The sequence below is a fragment of the Lissotriton vulgaris genome, chromosome 4_1, assembly GCF_964263255.1.
Source record: "Lissotriton vulgaris chromosome 4_1, aLisVul1.2, whole genome shotgun sequence".
Taxonomy (NCBI): domain Eukaryota; kingdom Metazoa; phylum Chordata; class Amphibia; order Caudata; family Salamandridae; genus Lissotriton; species Lissotriton vulgaris.
In genome coordinates this window covers 2,061,619,483-2,061,641,567 of record NC_141691.1, presented here as the reverse complement: position 1 = coordinate 2,061,641,567, position 22,085 = coordinate 2,061,619,483, and the positions used below count along the sequence as shown (strand labels likewise).

The 22,085-nt window shown below is 50.0% G+C and overlaps 1 protein-coding gene and 1 pseudogene across 1 annotated transcript in view; one reads left to right on the top strand and one right to left on the bottom strand.

Annotated features, from left to right (window-relative positions):
- LOC147724979 (E3 ubiquitin-protein ligase TRIM39-like) overlaps positions 1 to 21,722 on the bottom strand; it is a 105,568-nt gene extending 83,846 nt beyond the window's left edge. The window contains exon 1 of the mRNA XM_086966458.1: positions 21,267 to 21,722. Coding sequence (XP_086822584.1) covers positions 21,267 to 21,680 — 414 coding nt within the window. The 5' untranslated portion in view covers positions 21,681 to 21,722. The remainder of the gene's footprint in view (positions 1 to 21,266) is intronic.
- LOC147724980 (5.8S ribosomal RNA) lies at positions 20,130 to 20,283 on the top strand (annotated as a pseudogene).
- Positions 21,723 to 22,085: the final 363 nt, after the last annotated feature.

Genomic DNA, 22,085 nt, shown 5'->3' with positions numbered 1-22,085 from the left:
ATTGATACATTCTTTAATCCCTAATCCCAAATCTGAGATGTACACGCCTCTTGCTCTTCCAAAGCCCTTCTCACAGTGTGTGACCTTTAATCCCAGGCCTAAAACAGACGCACCTTGTGCTCTTCCAAACCTCTTCCCACAGTGTGTGACCTTTAATCCAGGGCCTGCCACAGACAAGCCTTGTGCTCTTACGGAACCCATTCTCACAGTGTGGGACCTTAAATCGGGGCCGGCCACACATGCACCATGTGCTCTTCCATACCCCTGCTTACAGTGTGACTTTTAATCCCGGGCCTACGACAGACGCACCTTGTGCTCTTCCAAACCCCTTCTCACAGTGTGTTACCTTTAATCCCAGGCCAACGACAGACGCACCTTGTGCTCTTCCAAACCCCTTCTCACAGTGTGTTACCTTTAATCCCCAGCCTTGTGCTCTTCCAAACCCCTTCTCACAGTGTGTGACCTTTAATCCCCGGCCTACGACAGACGCCCCTTGTGCTCTTCCAAACCCCTTCTCACAGTGTATTACCTTTAATCCAGGGCCTGCGACAGACGCAACTTGTGCTCTTCGAAACCCCTTCTCACAGTGTGTGACTTTTAATCCCGGGCCTACGACAGACGCACCTTGTGCTCTTCCAAACCCCTTCTCACACTGTGTTACCTTTAATCCCGGGCCTACGACAGATGCACCTTGTGCTCTTCCAAACCGCTTCTCACAGTGTGTTACCTTTAATCCCGGACCGGCGACAGATGCACCTTGTGCTCTTACAGAACCCCTTCTCACAGGGGGTGACCTTTAATCCCGGGCCTACGACAGACGCACCTTGTGCTCTTCCAAACCCATTCTCACAGTGTGTTACCTGTATTCCCGGGCCTACGACAGACCCACCGTGTGCTCTTCCAAACCCCTTCTCACAGTGTGTGACCTTTAATTCCGGGCGTACGACAGACGCACCTTGTGCTCTTCCAAACCCATTCTCACAGTGTGTTACCTTTAATCCCGGGCTTTCAAAAGACGCTCCTTGTGCTCTTCCAAACCCATTCTCACAGTGTGTTACCTTTAAACCCGGGCCTACGACAGATGCACCTTGTGCTCTTCCAAACCCCTTCTCACAGTGTGTTACCTTTAATCCCATGCCTACGACAGACGCACCTTGTGCTCTTCCAAACCTCTTCTCACAGTGTGTTACCTTTAATCCCGGGCCAACAACAGATGCACCTTGTGGTCTTTCAAACCCCTTCTGAAAGTGTGTGACCTTTAATCCCCGGCCTACGACAGACACACCTTGTGCTCTTCCAAACCCCTTCTCACAGTGTGTTACCTTTAATCCCGAGTCTAGGACAGACACACCTTGTGCTCTTCCAAACCCCTTCTCACAGTGTTTTACCTTTAATCCCAGGCCAACGACAGACGCACCTTGTGCTCTTCCAAACCCCTTTTCACAGTGTGTTACCTTTAATCCCGAGCCTACGACAGATGCACCTTGTGCTCTTCCAAACCCCTTCTCACAGAGTGTGACCTTTAATCCCCGGCCTACGACAGACGCACCTTGTGCTCTTCCAAACCCCTTCTCACAGTGTATTACCTTTAATCCAGGGCCTGCGACAGACGCACCTTGTGCTCTTCAAAACCCCTTCTCACAGTGTATAACCTTTAATCCAGGGCCTACAACAGACGCACCTTGTGCTCTTCCAAACCCCTTCTCACAGTGTATTACCTTTAATCCAGGGCCTACGACAGACGCACCTTGTGCTCTTTCAAACCCCTTCTCACAGTGTGTGACTTTTAATCCCGGGCCTACGACAGACGCACCTTGTGCTCTTCCAAACCCCTTCTCACACTGTGTTACCTTTAATCCCAGGCCTACGACAGATGCACTTTGTGCTCTTCCAAACCGCTTCTCACAGTGTGTTACCTTTAATCCCCGGCCTAAAACAGACGCACCTTGTTCTCTTTCAAACCCCTTCTCACAGTGTGTGACTTTTAATCCCGGGCCTACGACAGACGCACCTTGTGCTCTTCCAAACCCCTTCTCACACTGTGTTACCTTTAATCCCGGACCTGCGACAGATGCACCTTGTGCTCTTACAGAACCCCTTCTCACAGGGGGTGACCTTTAATCCCGGGCCTACGACAGATGCACTTTGTGCTCTTCCAAACCGCTTCTCACAGTGTGTTACCTTTAATCCCCGGCCTAAAACAGACGCACCTTGTGCTCTTTCAAACCCCTTCTCACAGTGTGTGACTTTTAATCCCGGGCCTACGACAGACGCACCTTGTGCTCTTCCAAACCCCTTCTCACACTGTGTTACCTTTAATCCCGGACCTGCGACAGATGCACCTTGTGCTCTTAAAGAACCCCTTCTCACAGGGGGTGACCTTTAATCCCGGGCCTACGACAGATGCACCTTGTGCTCTTCCAAACCCCTTCTGAAAGTGTGTGACTTTAATCCCCGGCCTACGACAGACACACCTTGTGCTCTTCCAAACCGCTTTTCACAGTGTGTTACCTTTAATCCCCGGCCTAAAACAGACGCACCTTGTGCTCTTTCAAACCCCTTCTCACAGTGTGTGACTTTTAATCCCGGGCCTACGACAGACGCACCTTGTGTTCTTCCAAACCCCTTCTCACACTGTGTTACCTTTAATCCCGGACCTGCGACAGATGCACCTTGTGCTCTTACAGAACCCTTTCTCACAGTGTTTTACCTTTAATCCCAGGCCAACGACAGACGCACCTTGTGCTCTTCCAAACCCCTTTTCACAGTGTGTTACCTTTAATCCCGAGCCTACGACAGATGCACCTTGTGCTCTTCCAAACCCCTTCTCACAGAGTGTGACCTTTAATCCCCGGCCTACGACAGACGCACCTTGTGCTCTTCCAAACCCCTTCTCACAGTGTATTACCTTTAATCCAGGGCCTGCGACAGACGCACCTTGTGCTCTTCAAAACCCCTTCTCACAGTGTATAACCTTTAATCCAGGGCCTACAACAGACGCACCTTGTGCTCTTCCAAACCCCTTCTCACAGTGTATTACCTTTAATCCAGGGCCTACGACAGACGCACCTTGTGCTCTTTCAAACCCCTTCTCACAGTGTGTGACTTTTAATCCCGGGCCTACGACAGACGCACCTTGTGCTCTTCCAAACCCCTTCTCACACTGTGTTACCTTTAATCCCAGGCCTACGACAGATGCACTTTGTGCTCTTCCAAACCGCTTCTCACAGTGTGTTACCTTTAATCCCCGGCCTAAAACAGACGCACCTTGTGCTCTTTCAAACCCCTTCTCACAGTGTGTGACTTTTAATCCCGGGCCTACGACAGACGCACCTTGTGCTCTTCCAAACCCCTTCTCACACTGTGTTACCTTTAATCCCGGACCTGCGACAGATGCACCTTGTGCTCTTACAGAACCCCTTCTCACAGGGGGTGACCTTTAATCCCGGGCCTACGACAGATGCACCTTGTGCTCTTCCAAACCCCTTCTGAAAGTGTGTGACTTTAATCCCCGGCCTACGACAGACACACCTTGTGCTCTTCCAAACCCCTCTCACACTGTGTTACCTTTAATCCCAGGCCTGAAACAGACGCACTTTGTACTTTTACAGAACCCCTTCTCACAGTGTGTTACCTTTAATCCCGGGCCAACGACAGACGCACCTTGTGCTCTTCCAAACCCCTTCTCACAGTGTGTTACCTTTAATCCCGGGCCTGCGACAGATGCACCTTCTGCTCTTACAGAACCCCTTCTCACAGTGTGTGACCTTTAATCCCAGGCCAAAAACAGACGCACCTTGTGCTCTTCCAAACCCCTTCTCACAGTGTGTAACCTTTAATCCTGGGCCTACGACAGACGTACCTTGTGCTTTTCCAAACCCCTTCTCACAGTGTGTTACCTTTAATCCCGGGCCTAAAACAGACGCACCTTGTGCTCTTCCAAACCCCTTCTCACAGTGTGCGACCTTTAATCCCAGGCCTACGACAGACGCACCTTGTGCTCTTCCAAACCCATTCTCACAGTGTGTTACCTTTAATCCCGGGCCAACGACAGACGCACCTTGTGCTCTTCCAAACCCCTTCTCACAGTGTGTTACCTTTAATCCCGGGCCTACGACAGACGCACCTGGTGCTCTTCCAAACCCCTACTCACAGTGTGTGACCTTTAATCCCGGGTCTATGACAGACGCACCTTGTGCTCTTCCATATCCCTTCCCACAGTGTGTTACCTTAATCCTGGGACTGCAACAGACACACCTTGTGCTCTTCCACACCCCTTCTGACAGTGTGTTACCTTTAATCCCGGGACTGCGTCAGACACACATTGTGGTTTTACAGAACCCCTTCTCACAGTGTGGGACCTTAAATCGGGGCCGGCCACACATGCACCATGTGCTCTTCCAAACCCCTTCTCACACTGTGTGACTTTTATTCCGAGGCCTAAAACAGACGCACCTTGTGCTCTTCCAAACCCCTTCTCAAAGTGTGTGACCTTTAACCCCGGGCATGCGACTGACGCACCTTGTGCTCTTCCAAACCCCTTCTCAGAGAGTGTGACCTTTAATCCCGGGCCTACGACAGACGCTCCTTGTGCTCTTCCAAACCCCTTCTCACATTGTGTGACCTTTATTCGCGGGCCTACGACAGACGCACCTCGTGCTCTTCCAAACCCCTTCTCACAGGGGGTGACCTTTAATCCCGGGCCTGCGACAGACGCACCTTGTGCTCTTCCAAACCCCTTCTCAGAGTGTGTGACCTTTAATCCCGGGCCTGCCACAGACTCAACTTGTGCTCTTCGAAACCCCTTCTCACAGTGTGTGACCTTTAATCCCGGGCCTACGACAGACGCACCTCGTGCTCTTCCAAACCCCCTCTCACAGTGTGTGACCTTTATTCCCGGGCCTACGACAGACGCACCTTGTGCTCTTCCAAACCCATTCTCGTAGTGTATTACCTTTAATCCCGGGCCTACGACAGACGCACCTTGTGCTCTTCCAAACCCCTTCTCACAGTGTGTGACCTTTAATCCCGGGCCTGCCACAGACGCACCTTCTGCTCTTCCAATCCCCCTTCTCACTTAAATCCGGGCCTGCCACACCTGCACCATGTGCTCTTCCATACCCCTTCTTACAGTGTGACTTTTATTCCCGCATCTGCCACAGACGCACCTTGTGCTTGTACAGAACCCCTTCTGTGGAACTCACTCAGCGACGTATGATTCCAAAGTTGTGGCAGGCATGCCTTGTGCTCTTCTGCATCTTGTGTGTGTGACCTGTGAACTCAAGCCTGTGGATGACACACCTTGTGCTCTTCTGCATCCTGTGTGTGCGACATGTGAACTCAATGCTATGACTGGCACACCTTGTGCTCTTCTGCATCCTGTGTATGCGACCTTTGAACCCCAGGCTGTGAGAGACACACCTTATGCTCTTTTGCATCCTGTGTGTGTGACCTGTGAACCCAAGGCTGTGACTGACACACCTTGTGCTCTTCTGCATCCTGTTTGTGCGACCTGTGAACTCAGGCCTGTGGATGACACTCCTTGTGCTCTTCTGCATCCTGTGTATGTGACCTTTGAACCCAAGGCTGTGACTGACACACCTTACGCTCTTTTGCATCATGCGTGTGTGACCTGTGAACTCAATGCTATGACTGGCATACCTTGTGCTCTTCTGCACCCTGTGTATGCGACCTGTGAACCTAAAGCTGTGACTGACACACCTAGTGCTCTTCTGTATCCTATGTCTGTGACCCATGAACTCAAGACTGTGAGTAGTAACCCTGTGCTCTTCTGCCCCCATTTTGTGTGACCTGTGAACCAAAGCCGTTGACTGACACACCTTGTGCTCTTCTGCCCCCATTTTGTTTGACCTGTGAACCAAAGGGTTTGACTGACACACTTTGAGTTATTCTGCACCCTGTTTGTGCGACTTTTGAATCCAAGGCCCATGAGTCTCATGGTGTGGGTCACGTAGTCTCAGGAATGTGACACACGCGCCTTCCTACTTTTGGGGTGCATCGCTACAACAATACGAGTGTTCACGCACCTCCTGCAGGCCCACCTTCTGCTATTCTGCTGTATCGGACCTGGCCTCGTCGCGTGGTTGCCCCCGTTCCTCAGCACCCCGTTAGCCTAGCCCTGCACCCAGAGTCCCCTGGTCGTCCTGTTCCCTGTACGCCCAAACCCCCTGCACGACCCCGCAGCTGACGACCAGCCCCGTATGCCCCGTCCTACTGCCCGGCTCCGAGCGCGCAGAACCTGCATCACCCCACAGGGCCCGGCAGCCATTTTCCTTTCCTGAGGTCCCTGACTCCCTGGGCCTAGCATGACCCGGCCCCAGCGAAACTTAGGCTCCAAGGCGCGCCCTTCCGGGCTGGGGGGTAAAGGGCTCCCCGAGTGAGATAAGACAGGGAGTTTTGATTGCACCTCCTGCCCCCCCGAGAGACTGGTTTCTCTCACACCTCTGGCCTTCCCCTGGGGGCCGGTTTCGATCACACCTCTGGCCGCCCCGAGTGCTGGCTCCAGACCCTGCTGGGCGTCTGGGAAATCCCGGACGCATCTTCAAAAGGATCAAAGAGCCAACCGCCGGACCTCTCCAACGACCAGCCCCCCAAGGCATGAGACCTCCGCCTGCGAGGGTCCGGACATCAAAGGGGCACTGGACTATATCAAGGCCTGCCCAACAACTAGTGGGCAGTTGTAGCCTGGACAAGAAAGCCACTTCTGATCTGATTGCGGCTGACCCTTGAGGAAAACTGAACCTTCGAACTCTTCGAGCCCTGCTGATGCTGTCGCGGCTTCTTCTCGTAACACGGAACTGGAACATCGGAGCCCTGCTGACGCTGTCGCGGCTCGTCCTCGGAAAGACGGAACTAAGACCTCGGAGCCCTGCTGACCTCGTCGCGGCTCAGTCTTGAACTCTAAAGAGATCTTCGTGAAACCTCCTGAGCCCTGCTGACGCTGTTGCGACTCCTCACGAACACCTGTGGATCGAGCCCCGCTGACCTTGTCGCGGCTCGAGGAGTACTCTGGTCCGGCTGGACCATCGACGCTAACAACACGACGCGAGTCGACTCGAGGTGAGTGAAGCTGCTAGTACGACCATCATCTTCCGTATCCCCCGGCTCGAGGATTGAGAGCTGTGTGCAGGGTACGCTTCGTACTGGCCTAAAGACTGAGACTGTCCCGCTTCCCTCTTCCCGAATTCCTGAGACTTTACGATCCCTCGATCGCTTGTAAATACGAGTGCTGATTTCTTCTTACTGTTCATAAAGAACTTGTTTACTGAATACCTACGGTGTGGTGTCCATTCGTAAGTGTGGTGTGAGCTCAGTGTGTACGATCCTAGACCCGAAGTCCTTCCCGGTGAGGACCTCACGTTAAGACTCGGCAGTACTTGTGGGAGAGGTGGGTCCCGAGGTGGTCGGGTGAGCATAACCTGGCCCTCTGAGATCGCCCCTTCTAACATGCTGCCTTCAGTGTGAACTCACAAAGTGTCTTCAGCTCTGTACCCTGAACAGCCGCACACAATAACTTGTGATCTTTGTCAGTCCCCTCTATAAAACTCCTTGGGGTGCCAACACACAGGAGTATATACCATGTCATCCTTTTCAGCCTTCTTTATGGGACTCACCTTGTGACTTCACTGGTAAACCCTGCTCACCCACAACCTTACTTTTTACACTTCTGCAGGTTTTTCTGTGGAGCTCGAGGCGTGTTATCTGTGACCCCAAAGCTGTGACACTCACAAAATACCTGGTTCACTTGTGAAGCCCCTCTGATGGAGTTCATACCTTGGGCTCAGAATTCTCTATAGAACCCTCCGAATGCAATGGGAGATCCCTGGATTCCTCCACACTAAGCTTGTGCTCTTGGGCAGGCGCCCTCAAACCTGGTGAGTTAGGCCTGAATTCATACAGACACACCTAAGACACTTTCCAGCGTCTGATTATTCTCCCCACACAGATTCTAAACTGGGGGCTCTAGAACTCAGAACCCCCACACATTTACATTGTGTTATTCTATAGCTTCATCTAAGCGTGAATTATCTTTACTTCTGACACCTGCAAACCCACAGGCACACCTTGTGATCTTCTGCAGCTTCTTCTAAGTGTGGAGTATCTTTACTTCTGACACCTGTATACCCACAGGCACACCTTGTGATATTCTGCAGCCTCTTCTAAGTGTGGAGTATCTTTACTTCTGACACCTGCATACCCTCAGACACACCTTGTGATCTTCTGCAGCTTCTTCTAAGTGTGGAGTATCTTTACTTCTGACACCTGTATACCCACAGGCACACCTTGTGATATTCTGCAGCCTCTTCTAAGTGTGGAGTATCTTTACTTCTGACTCCTGCATACCCACAGACACACCTTGTGATCTTCTGCAGCTTCTTCTAAGTGTGGAGTATCTTTACTTCTGACTCCTGCATACCCACAGGCACACCTTGTGATCTTCTGCAGCTTCTTCTAAGGGCTCGTGGAGTATCTTTACTTCTGACACCTGCATACCCGCAGACACACCTTGTGATCTTCTGCAGCTTCTTCTAGGGGCTCGTGGAGTATCTTTACTTCTGACACCTGCATACCCGCAGACACACCTTGTGATCTTCTGCAGCATCTTCTAAGTGTGGAGTATCTTTACTTCTGACTCCTGCATACCCACAGACACACCTTGTGATCTTCTGCAGCTTCTTCTAAGTGTGGAGTATCTTTACTTCTGACTCCTGCATACCCACAGGCACACCTTGTGATCTTCTGCAGCTTCTTCTAAGGGCTCGTGGAGTATCTTTACTTCTGACACCTGCATACCCGCAGACACACCTTGTGATCTTCTGCAGCTTCTTCTAGGGGCTCATGGAGTATCTTTACTTCTGACACCTGCAAACCCGCAGACACACCTTGTGATCTTCTGCAGCTTCTTCTAGGGGCTCGTGGAGTATCTTTACTTCTGACACCTGCATACCCGCAGACACACCTTGTGATCTTCTGCAGCTTCTTCTAGGGGCTCATGGAGTATCTTTACTTCTGACACCTGCATACCCGCAGACACACCTTGTGATCTTCTGCAGCTTCTTCTAGGGGCTCATGGAGTATCTTTACTTCTGACACCTGCATACCCGCAGACACACCTTGTGATCTTCTGCAGCTTCTTCTAGGGGCTCGTGGAGTATCTTTACTTCTGACACCTGCATACCCGCAGACACACCTTGTGATCTTCTGCAGCTTCTTCTAGGGGCTCGTGGAGTATCATTACTTCTGACACCTGCAAACCCGCAGACACACCTTGTGATCTTCTGGAGCTTCTTCTATGGGCTCGTGGAGTATCTTTACTTCGGACACCTGCATACCCTCAGACACACCTTGTGATCTTCTGGAGCTTCTTCTATGGGCTCGTGGAGTATCTTTACTTCGGACACCTGCATACCCTCAGACACACCTTGTGATCTTCTGCAGCTTCTTCTAAGGGCTCGTGGAGTATCTTTACTTCTGACGCCTGCAAACCTGCAGACAGACCTTGTGTTCCCCTGCAGCTTCTTCTATGGGCTCGTGGAGTATCTTTACTTCGGACACCTGCATACCCTCAGACACACCTTGTGATCTTCTGGAGCTTCTTCTATGGGCTCGTGGAGTATCTTTACTTCTAACACCTGCATACCCGCAGACACACCTTGTGATCTTCTGCAGCTTCTTCTAAGGGCTCGTGGAGTATCTTTACTTCTGACGCCTGCATACCCGCAGACACACCTTGTGATCTTCTGCAGCTTCTTCTAAGTGTGGAGTTCCTTTACTTCTGACACCTGCATACCCACAGGCACACCTTGTGATCTTCTACAGCTTCTTCTAGGGGCTCGTGGAGTATCTTTACTTCTGACACCTGCATACCCGCAGACACACCTTGTGATCTTCTGCAGCTTCTTCTAAGTGTGGAGTATCTTTACTTTTGACACCTGCATACCCGCAGACACACCTTGTGATCTTCTGCAGCTTCTTCTAGGGGCTCATGGAGTATCTTTACTTCTGACACCTGCATACCCGCAGACACACCTTGTGATCTTCTGCAGCATCTTCTAAGTGTGGAGTATCTTTACTTCTGACTCCTGCATACCCACAGACACACCTTGTGATCTTCTGCAGCTTCTTCTAAGGGTGGAGTATCTTTACTTCTGACTCCTGCATACCCACAGACACACCTTGTGATCTTCTGCAGCTTCTTCTAAGTGTGGAGTATCTTTACTTCTGACTCCTGCATACCCACAGACACACCTTGTGATCTTCTGCAGCTTCTTCTAAGTGTGGAGTATCTTTACTTCTGACTCCTGCATACCCACAGACACACCTTGTGATCTTCTGCAGCTTCTTCTAAGTGTGGAGTATCTTTACTTCTGACTCCTGCAAACCCGCAGACACACCTTGTGATCTTCTGCAGCTTCTTCTAGGGGCTCATGGAGTATCTTTACTTCTGACACCTGCATACCCGCAGACACACCTTGTGATCTTCTGCAGCATCTTCTAAGTGTGGAGTATCTTTACTTCTGACACCTGTATACCCACAGGCACACCTTGTGATCTTCTGCAGCTTCTTCTAAGTGTGGAGTATCTTTACTTCTGACACCTGTATACCCACAGGCACACCTTGTGATATTCTGCAGCCTCTTCTAAGTGTGGAGTATCTTTACTTCTGACTCCTGCATACCCACAGACACACCTTGTGATCTTCTGCAGCTTCTTCTAAGTGTGGAGTATCTTTACTTCTGACTCCTGCATACCCGCAGACACACCTTGTGATCTTCTGCAGCTTCTTCTAGGGGCTCATGGAGTATCTTTACTTCTGACACCTGCATACCCGCAGACACACCTTGTGATCTTCTGCAGCTTCTTCTAGGGGCTCGTGGAGTATCTTTACTTCTGACACCTGCATACCCGCAGACACACCTTGTGATCTTCTGCAGCTTCTTCTAGGGGCTAGTGGAGTATCTTTACTTCGGACACCTGCAAACCCACAGACACACCTTGTGATCTTCTGCAGCTTCTTCTATGGGCTCGTGGAGTATCTTTACTTCGGACACCTGTATACCCACAGGCACACCTTGTGATCTTCTGCAGCTTCTTCTAGGGGCTCGTGGAGTATCTTTACTTCTGACTCCTGCATACCCACAGACACACCTTGTGATCTTCTGCAGCATCTTCTAAGTGTGGAGCATCTTTACTTCTGACACCTGCAAACCCACAGGCACACCTTGTGATCTTCTGCAGCTTCTTCTAAGTGTGGAGTATCTTTACTTCTGACACCTGTATACCCACAGGCACACCTTGTGATCTTCTGCAGCTTCTTCTAGGGGCTCGTGGAGTATCTTTACTTCTGACTCCTGCATACCCACAGACACACCTTGTGATCTTCTGCAGCATCTTCTAAGTGTGGAGCATCTTTACTTCTGACACCTGCAAACCCACAGGCACACCTTGTGATCTTCTGCAGCTTCTTCTAGGGGCTCGTGGAGTATCTTTACTTCTGACACCTGCATACCCGCAGACACACCTTGTGATCTTCTGCAGCATCTTCTAAGTGTGGAGCATCTTTACTTCTGACTCCTGCATACCCACAGACACACCTTGTGATCTTCTGCAGCTTCTTCTAAGTGTGGAGTATCTTTACTTCTGACTCCTGCATACCCACAGGCACACCTTGTGATCTTCTGCAGCTTCTTCTAAGGGCTCGTGGAGTATCTTTACTTCTGACACCTGCATACCCGCAGACACACCTTGTGATCTTCTGCAGCTTCTTCTAGGGGCTCATGGAGTATCTTTACTTCTGACACCTGCATACCCGCAGACACACCTTGTGATCTTCTGCAGCTTCTTCTAGGGGCTCGTGGAGTATCTTTACTTCTGACACCTGCAAACCCGCAGACAGACCTTGTGATCTTCTGCAGCTTCTTCTAAGTGTGGAGTTCCTTTACTTCTGACACCTGCATACCCACAGACACACCTTGTGATCTTCTGCAGCTTCTTCTAAGTGTGGAGTATCTTTACTTCTGACACCTGCATACCCTCAGACACACCTTGTGATCTTCTGCAGCTTCTTCTAAGTGTGGAGTATCTTTACTTCTGACACCTGCATACCCTCAGACACACCTTGTGATCTTCTGCAGCCTCTTCTAAGTGTGGAGTATCTTTACTTCTGACACCTGTATACCCACAGGCACACCTTGTGATCTTCTGCAGCTTCTTCTATGGGCTCGTGGAGTATCTTTACTTCTGACACCTGTATACCCACAGGCACACCTTGTGATCTTCTGCAGCCTCTTCTAAGTGTGGAGTATCTTTACTTCTGACACCTGTATACCCACAGGCACACCTTGTGATCTTCTGCAGCTTCTTCTAAGTGTGGAGTATCTTTACTTCTGAAACCTGCATACCCTCAGACACACCTTGTGATCTTCTGCAGCTTCTTCTAAGTGTGGAGTATCTTTACTTCTGACACCTGTATACCCACAGGCACACCTTGTGATCTTCTGCAGCTTCTTCTATGGGCTCGTGGAGTATCTTTACTTCTGACACCTGTATACCCACAGGCACACCTTGTGATCTTCTGCAGCCTCTTCTAAGTGTGGAGTATCTTTACTTCTGACACCTGCATACCCTCAGACACACCTTGTGATCTTCTGCAGCTTCTTCTAAGTGTGGAGTATCTTTACTTCTGACTCCTGCATACCCACAGACACACCTTGTGATCTTCTGCAGCTTCTTCTAGGGGCTCATGGAGTATCTTTACTTCTGACACCTGTATACCCACAGACACACCTTGTGATCTTCTGCAGCTTCTTCTAGGGGCTCGTGGAGTATCTTTACTTCTGACACCTGCAAACCCACAGACACACCTTGTGATCTTCTGCAGCTTCTTCTAGGGGCTCGTGGAGTATCTTTACTTCTGACACCTGCATACCCGCAGACACACCTTGTGATCTTCTGCAGCTTCTTCTAAGTGTGGAGTATCTTTACTTCTGACACCTGCATAACCCACAGACACACCTTGTGATCTTCTGCAGCTTCTTCTAAGTGTGGAGTATCTTTACTTCTGACACCTGTATACCCACAGGCACACCTTGTGATCTTCTGCAGCTTCTTGTAAGTGTGGAGTATCTTTACTTCTGACACCTGAATATCCACAGACACACCTTGTGATCTTCTGCAGCTTCTTCTAAGTGTGGAGTATCTTTACTTCTGACACCTGAATATCCACAGACACACCTTGTGATCTTCTGCAGCTTCTTCTAAGGGCTCGTGGAGTATCTTTACTTCTGACACCTGCATACCCGCAGACACACCTTGTGATCTTCTGCAGCTTCTTCTAGGGGCTCGTGGAGTATCTTTACTTCTGACACCTGCATACCCGCAGACACACCTTGTGATCTTCTGCAGCTTCTTCTAGGGGCTCGTGGAGTATCTTTACTTCTGACACCTGCATACCCGCAGACACACCTTGTGATCTTCTGCAGCTTCTTCTAGGGGCTCGTGGAGTATCTTTACTTCTGACACCTGCATACCCGCAGACACACCTTGTGATCTTCTGCAGCTTCTTCTAAGTGTGGAGTATCTTTACTTCTGACTCCTGCATACCCACAGACACACCTTGTGATCTTCTGCAGCTTCTTCTAGGGGCTCATGGAGTATCTTTACTTCTGACACCTGCAAACCCACAGACACACCTTGTGATCTTCTGCAGCTTCTTCTAAGGGCTCGTGGAGTATCTTTACTTCTGACACCTGCATACCCGCAGACACACCTTGTGATCTTCTGCAGCTTCTTCTAGGGGCTCGTGGAGTATCTTTACTTCTGACACCTGCATACCCGCAGACACACCTTGTGATCTTCTGCAGCTTCTTCTAGGGGCTCGTGGAGTATCTTTACTTCTGACACCTGCATACCCGCAGACACACCTTGTGATCTTCTGCAGCTTCTTCTAAGTGTGGAGTATCTTTACTTCTGACTCCTGCATACCCACAGACACACCTTGTGATCTTCTGCAGCTTCTTCTAGGGGCTCATGAAGTATCTTTACTTCTGACACCTGCAAACCCACAGACACACCTTGTGATCTTCTGCAGCTTCTTCTAGGGGCTCATGGAGTATCTTTACTTCTGACACCTGCAAACCCACAGGCACACCTTGTGATCTTCTGCAGCTTCTTCTAGGGGCTCGTGGAGTATCTTTACTTCTGACACCTGCATACCCTCAGACACACCTTGTGATCTTCTGCAGCTTCTTCTAAGTGTGGAGTATCTTTACTTCTGACTCCTGCATAACCCACAGACACACCTTGTGATCTTCTGCAGCTTCTTCTAGGGGCTCGTGGAGTATCTTTACTTCTGACACCTGCATACCCGCAGACATACCTTGTGATCTTCTGCAGCTTCTTCTAGGGGCTCGTGGAGTATCTTTACTTCTGACACCTGCATACCCGCAGACACACCTTGTGATCTTCTGCAGCTTCTTCTAGGGGCTCGTGGAGTATCTTTACTTCTGACACCTGCATACCCGCAGACACACCTTGTGATCTTCTGCAGCTTCTTCTAGGGGCTCGTGGAGTATCTTTACTTCTGACACCTGCATACCCTCAGACACACCTTGTGATCTTCTGCAGCTTCTTCTAAGTGTGGAGTATCTTTACTTCTGACTCCTGCATACCCACAGACACACCTTGTGATCTTCTGCAGCTTCTTCTAGGGGCTCATGGAGGATCTTTACTTCTGACACCTGCAAACCCACAGACACACCTTGTGATCTTCTGCAGCTTCTTCTAGGGGCTCGTGGAGTATCTTTACTTCTGACACCTGCATACCCGCAGACACACCTTGTGATCTTCTGCAGCTTCTTCTAGGGGCTCGTGGAGTATCTTTACTTCTGACACCTGCAAACCCGCAGACAGACCTTGTGATCTTCTGCAGCTCCTTCTAAGTGTGGAGTATCTTTACTTCTGACACCTGCATAACCCACAGACACACCTTGTGATCTTCTGCAGCTTCTTCTAAGTGTGGAGTATCTTTACTTCTGACACCTGTATACCCACAGGCACACCTTGTGATCTTCTGCAGCTTCTTGTAAGTGTGGAGTATCATTACTTCTGACACCTGTATACCCACAGACACACCTTGTGATCTTCTGCAGCTTCTTGTAAGTGTGGAGTATCATTACTTCTGACACCTGTATACCCACAAACACACCTTGTGATCTTCTGCAGCTTCTTGTAAGTGTGGAGTATCATTACTTCTGACACCTGTATACCCATAGACACACCTTGTGATCTTCTGCAGCTTCTTGTAAGTGTGGAGTATCATTACTTCTGACACCTGTATACCCACAGACACACCTTGTGATCTTCTGCAGCTTCTTGTAAGTGTGGAGTATCATTACTTCTGACACCTGTATACCCACAGACACACCTTGTGATCTTCTGCAGCTTCTTCTAAGTGTGGAGTATCTTTACTTCTGACACCTGAATATCCACAGACGCACCTTCTGATCTTCTGCAGCTTCTTCTAATGGGTTGTGGAGTATCTTTACTTCTGACACCTGCATACCCTCAGACGCACCTTGTCATCTTCTGCAACTTCTTCTAATGGGTTGTGTAGTATCTTCACCTCTGACATCTGCATACCCGCAGACACACCCTGTGTTCTTCTGCATCTTCCTGTGGATTATCTTTACTTTCAACTCCTGCATACCCACATACATGCCTTGTGGCCTTTTTCTGCCCTATCTATGGATCTCAGAGGTTGCCTTGTAATCCCCCAAACCTCACAAACATGTGCTCATCCACAGCCTTCTGTATGGGGTTATTAGAATGTGATCTCTGAACAACCACACACATATCTTATGCTATAGGCAGCTATCCATATGGGATCAATCAATCAATCAAAAGATTTGTATAGCGCGCTACTCACCTGTAAGGGATCACCTGGGTGCTTTATCCTCTCAGCATGGCAATTGATATATGTTGTGCTCCTCTGCAGTCTATTCTATGGGGTTCAGTATGTGATACATGTGACCCCAGTGCTATGACCTGCTACATTTCCACACATGGGCATCATTCTGATCTCTGAGTGATCTTTGAATTCTGGCAGATACACCTTGTGCTCCTCTGCAGCCTCCTCGTTCATCTAATGGAGTTTCTTCACTTATGATCCTTTAACAGACACAAATGGAGCTGAATCTGACTAGTTATCACTGCACTGCTGCATACATACCTTGTACTCTTGGGCAGCTTCCTCTATGGGAGTCACAGAGTGAGCCCTGCGCTCCTCGGATCTGCCCTATTCAACATGGATGAGCGTCTGATCCTCTTCACAGAACAGCCTCAGTTTCTCCTCGTGTTTCTCGCACAGATTCTCCTGTGTAGTCTCCACGGGGGGCAGGTGAAGCTGTTCCACCATGTTTCCGAGTTGCCTGTTGGGTCGGAGGCTTCTCTCTGTTGATATTTCTCTGCACTGAGGGCAGGGAAAGTTTCCATCTCTTCTCTCCCAGCTCTGAGTGATGCAGGAGAGGTAGATGATATGTTCACAGTCAAAGGGTCAGTAAAATATTCCAAACAGAAGGAACAAGTGGCCTCATCTTTGAGATTCAAGAGCTCAGATGCTGCAGCCATGATCCCAGAAACGCAGGAAGTTAAAGTTAGGTATAAAGTTAAGTTTAGTTTAGTTTATCTGTTTGCATACATGCCAATATTTTAGAAGAATAAATTTGGAGTTTTTCAAAAAAGAATCGGAAAAATTGTATTTTCGCCATTGACTTCTATTAAAACAGAGGCAAATCCAGGCAGGAGACAGCCACAATAAAGTCCAAAAATTGTGAGTCCCCCCCCCCCCCGCATCTGATCCATTCGCATGAATGTGTTTGTGTAAAGTGGGAGTGTCTGTGTGTCCCTTCCTAGGTGTGCTGGGACTTCCTGGTTCTCTATTTGTGTAAAGTTGGAGTGTCTATGTGCCTCCTCCTCCTGCGTGTGCTCCGACGTCTTGGTTCAATGTTTGTTTAAAGTGGCAGAGCCTGTGTGTCTCCTCTTCCTGTGTGTGCTGGAGCTTCCTGCTTTTCTGTTTGTAAAGTGGGAGTGCCTGTGTTTCTCCTCCTCCTGTGTTAACTGGTACTTCCTGGTTCCCTGTTTGTAAAGTAGAGCTGTCTCTGAGTTTTCCCCGGTGTGTGCTGGGACTTCCTGGTTCTATGTTTGTAAAGTGGGTGTGTTTCCTGTGTGTTCTGGGACTTCCTGGTTCTCTGTAAAATGGGGGTGTCCTTGTGTCTTCTTCTCTGTGCGCTGGGACTTCCTGGTTCTCTGTTTCTGTAAAGTGGGGGTGTCTGTTTGTCTCCACCTCCTGTGTGTGCTGGGACAAAGGGTTCATGTTTCACTCACTGACTATGCAGGAAGGTGTCTGTCTCAAGGCTGTCATTGTAGGTGTCTGTGCTGTACCAGTTTTATGTGCGATTAATACCTGTACCGCTGTCTGATCTGCACTAGGTACATGTGCAAGTGCTGTACCTGTACCGCTGTCTGATCTGCACTAGGTACATGTGTTAAATGTTAAAAACGCTTGTATAGCGCATGGCTAACCCAGCAACAGGGCGTCCCAGCGCTTGCAGACGGTTAGAGACAAAACAACTAGGCGTGGATAAAACATGTGGCAGTACTAGTAGGCCTTAAGTAGGCGGAAACAGCCATGTTTTAATTAGCTTTCTAAATGACAGGTAATTGTTAGTGGCACGCATCTCCAGGGGGATTGAGTTCCACAGTTTTGGAGCCAGATACCTGAAGGAACGGCCACCTGCTCTGCTCCTTCTGATTTTGATGGTACAGCCAAGGTGGAGGTCCGCTGAGCGGAGAGCGCGTGTGGGAACATAGGAGGAACACAAACCCTGCAGGATCGGAGGGCCAGAGCGATGGAGGATTTTATGAACTAGGCATAGGGCCTTGAACTGAATGCGCTGTGTCACCGGAAGCCAGTGTAAACGCCGCAGAATTTGAGACACATGGCAGTGTTTGGGTAGAGCAAACAGAATACGGGCAGCTGCATTTTGGGCCCTTTGGAGTCTGTTGATAGCTGTCCGATTAGAACCTAACATTAGGACGGTACAATAGTCTATATGTGATAAAACAAGGGCTTGGACTATTGTCTGACGTACCGGTGGGTCGAAAAAGCCCAAGATGGGCTTTAGCGACCGGAGGCGACCACAACACACGCCAGCCACTCTTTTTGCGTGTGACTCTAGGGTGAGGGAGTTGTCCATAGTCACACCCAGGTTCTTTACTTCCAACTTAGGGGTGGGGGAAGAACCTAAGATGGAGGGCCACCAGTGTTCATCCCACTTGTGTGTTTCCTTACCAATCAACATAATGTGCACGTGCTGTACTAGTTTTGTGTGTGAGGGAGGCCTTTACTGCTGCCTGTTCTTTACCAGTACTATGTGTAAGGGATGCCAGTACTTCTGCCTGTACTACCAATTCTATGTGCCAGAGTCTCCTGTCCTGCTGCCTGTGCTGTACCAGTTCTATGTGCGATGGACACCTGTACTGCTGTCTGTTCTGCACTAGGTTTATATGTGCATGCTATAGCAGTACTATATGTAAAGGCGCTTTCACTGCTGCCTGTGCTGTGCCAATTCTATGTGCAGCATCTTCTAAGTGTGGAGTATCTTTGTTTTCCTGTATTCCTGTTTTTCTGCCTGTACTGTACCAGTATGATGTGTAAGAGAACCCTTTACTCTTGGAAATGTAGGGAAGAGTGCACTGTCTCCTGTACTGTGTGTGAAAGAGTCTTTCTGACACCTACACTGCATGCCTTCTACGTGTGTCAGAAGCTTGCGTTGCTACTACTCTACTCATTTTACATGTAAAGTGTGTACTGTGACTGAATTTGATGTACTCTACGTGTGCAGTTGTGTGCGGGAACATGTTATTTGACTATGTGAGCTGTACTCATATGTATGAGGGTAGCTTGCATTGTGGTTACATGTGATGTCCTCGTGTATGAGGGACTCTTGCACTGTGGTAGCATGTGCTGTTATCATGCATGAGGGAAGCTTACACTGTGGCTGCATGACTTGCACTCGTGTATATGAGGAAAGCTTGTACTGTGGCTGCATGTGCAGAAATCATGTGTATGAGGGACGTTTGCACTGTGGCAGCATGTGCTGGAATCGTTTGAATGAGGCAAGCTTGCACTGTGATTGTGTGCATTTTACTCATGTGTATGGGGAAAGCTTTCATTGTGGCCACTTGGGCTGTACTCGTTCTCGGTTTAGAATAAGCTTGTAATATGTTGACTATTTGTACTTCACATCACCCGTCCCGGGCTCCTCCACCCAGAAGGACCTGACAGACGTACACATGAGGGACCAGGGAAAGGGGCAGCCATGGACCCACCTGGAGGGACACAATGGAAAGCCAGCCGTAGATGGAACCCATGCTCACCCAGCACGACTCCATGGGGGGGGGGGGCAAATGGCAGTGCCTCCCTGGGCTGGGACCACCCCTGAAGACCCTGCCACCCCAGGCCCACCTGTTTCTGATATTAGCCCAACCTGGTTTCAGACAACTGAGGAGCGGACCTTCTCAGGTAGTAGGGCAGTCTAAAAGAGAAGGGACTCCCGGCTCAAATCGATGGAGGCGTGTGGGATGGGGAGCCAACCAGCTCTTTCCCTTCCAGCGCCTCTGACCAGGACAGAGGACATGGGCTACCAACAAGCCCGCCGCCATGGCTCAGACCATTGCCGTAGCCAGATACTCACAACACTGCAAGGGTTGAGCCTGGTGTGGATTTCTGACGTTCAGTTAGAGCGACTCTCCATTACCAGGTTCCTGATTCCTCTTGTTCCTGTGCAGCCGGGCTCAGGCTTTGAAGACTTGGTCTACCTGGTCTGCCTATTGGGGCTACCTGCTTCTGTTAATCTGGGAGCCCTGCTTGCACATGGGGGGAAGGGGGCTCTTGGGCCAAGTGCCCGGAAATGCTTTTTGAATCGTGGAGGCTGACTCCCAGGGGGTAAGCCATGATGGAGTGCAGAAGGTAGACGAAAGGACGACAATACCTTCCTCCCACATGTCCTGCAAACACTGGTGTGTGAACGTTGCAAAAAGTTGCCTATGACTCTTGGCGGTCGATCACTCGGCTCATGCATTGATCAAGAACGCAGCTAGATGCGAACCTTAGTGTGAATTGCAGGACACAGTGATCATTGAAACTTCAAACGCACCTTGTGGGACCCCGTTCCTCCCGGGGCTATGCCTGTCTGAGCTCGCTTGATCGTCAATCGCCCTGGGGCTTCCCCAGCACACAGATGGAACCGCTGCAGGGTAACTCTGCTCCCTTCATTCCCCAACAGAGTTATACCCCCAATTGCCTGTTGCAGGATCCCTCCCCCTGGTCCTGTCATGAAGGCATGCAGTCCATGCACCTAGCATTCCCACCCACCTCAGCGGGGTGCAGGCTGGCGACCGGTCCACCCTGGACACGTCCCAGGGTGCCTGGCTGTGTGCCATGTGTGGCCGTCGGTGATGCATCATGGTTATCTGTGTGCACTGCCTCGGGTGCCCACTTCCACAGCTGGGTTCCAGGGAGAGCCATCCCCTTGCCAGTCCCGGGGGTGATTACCTGCCCCCTGTGGGCCTTGGTCTCTGATCTGGGATAAAGGGTGCACTGCCACAACCTTGTCTCCTGCAACCCAGGGGCCGGTGTCCCCGGCTGCCCCATGTTCGGCATCTGCCTAGGACTTCAGATCAAACATAGCAACCTTCTGAATTTAAGCATTTTACTAAGCAGAGGAAAAGAAACTAACCAAGATTCCCTCAGTAATGCAAATGAAGAGCCGAGCGCCAAATCGGTGGGTGTGAGACATGTGGCGTACAGAAGACCAACTCCCCAGCATTGCTCAGTGGGACCAAGTTCTTCTGATCGAGGCTCAACCCATGGACAGTGTTAGGCCCGTCGCAGCCCCTAGTGTGCTGGGATCTGGTCTTTTCGGAGTCAGGTTGGTTGGCAATGCAGGCCAAAGTGGGTAGAAATCTCCATCTAAGGTTAAATACAGATCCGAGACCGATAGTCAACAGGCACCCTGAACTTATTCACAGTTCATACCTTGTGATCTTGGGCAGCCTCTTATACGTGAATTACTTTGTGAGACCTTCACTCTTCAAAACATTCTGCACACCAGGCAGAGGCACATTAACACACACATATAAGTGCAATCAGACACAGGCGAGGCACATTGCCGTGAAGTACATACCTTGTGATCTTGGGCCGCCTCATCTATGGGAATAACTGTGTGGGACTTGTGCTCCTCGGACATGCTGCACACCACACATATGGCTGTCAGGTCTTCCTCACAGTAGAGCGTCAGGTGTTCTTGGTGCTTTGTGCAGAGACCCCCCTCTAGTGCCTTCTTTGGGGTCAGTTGAAGTTGTTTGATATTTTCTACTACATTTGCCAGTTGCCTGTTAGCCACAAGCTTCTGCAGTATGTGTTTCTCTTTGCACTGAGGACAGGAGGCGTTGCCCCCAGGCCCCCTCCAGTACTCCATGATACAGCGACGGCAGAAGTTGTGTCCACACTCTGTGATGACCGGATCACTAAAAAACTCCAGACAGATGGAGCATGAGGCTTCTTCTTGGAGGTTTCCCTCAGGTTGTGAAGCAGCCATGGCTCTGGGAGGAGAGTGATGATATGTAGTGTCTCTCTCTGCACTGAGCAGACACTGGGAGTGCCTCTCACCTGGTATGTGAACTCTGATCACAGGGTTGGGACTAATCACCTCACACTGTTGTAATTGCAGACTTTGATCCCCGGGGCTGGGCTTGTGTCAAATAAATCTCAGTCCAAAGGTTCAGTGCAGTCTCACATGTATCACCAGTCATCAAAGGGCCTCCTGGTACAATGCACGCAGCTCGTCTGTAGGCAAAGGTGCACCTTGGAGGACAGCAAACTCTATCCATCGAACCATTAGACGCTGATTGTTTAGAAAATGCACCAATGTCAACATTATAGCTGAGCCATATGTCCCAGAGGACGCCAATCTGTCGGGAGTGCAGGATTAAGTGTTAGAGGT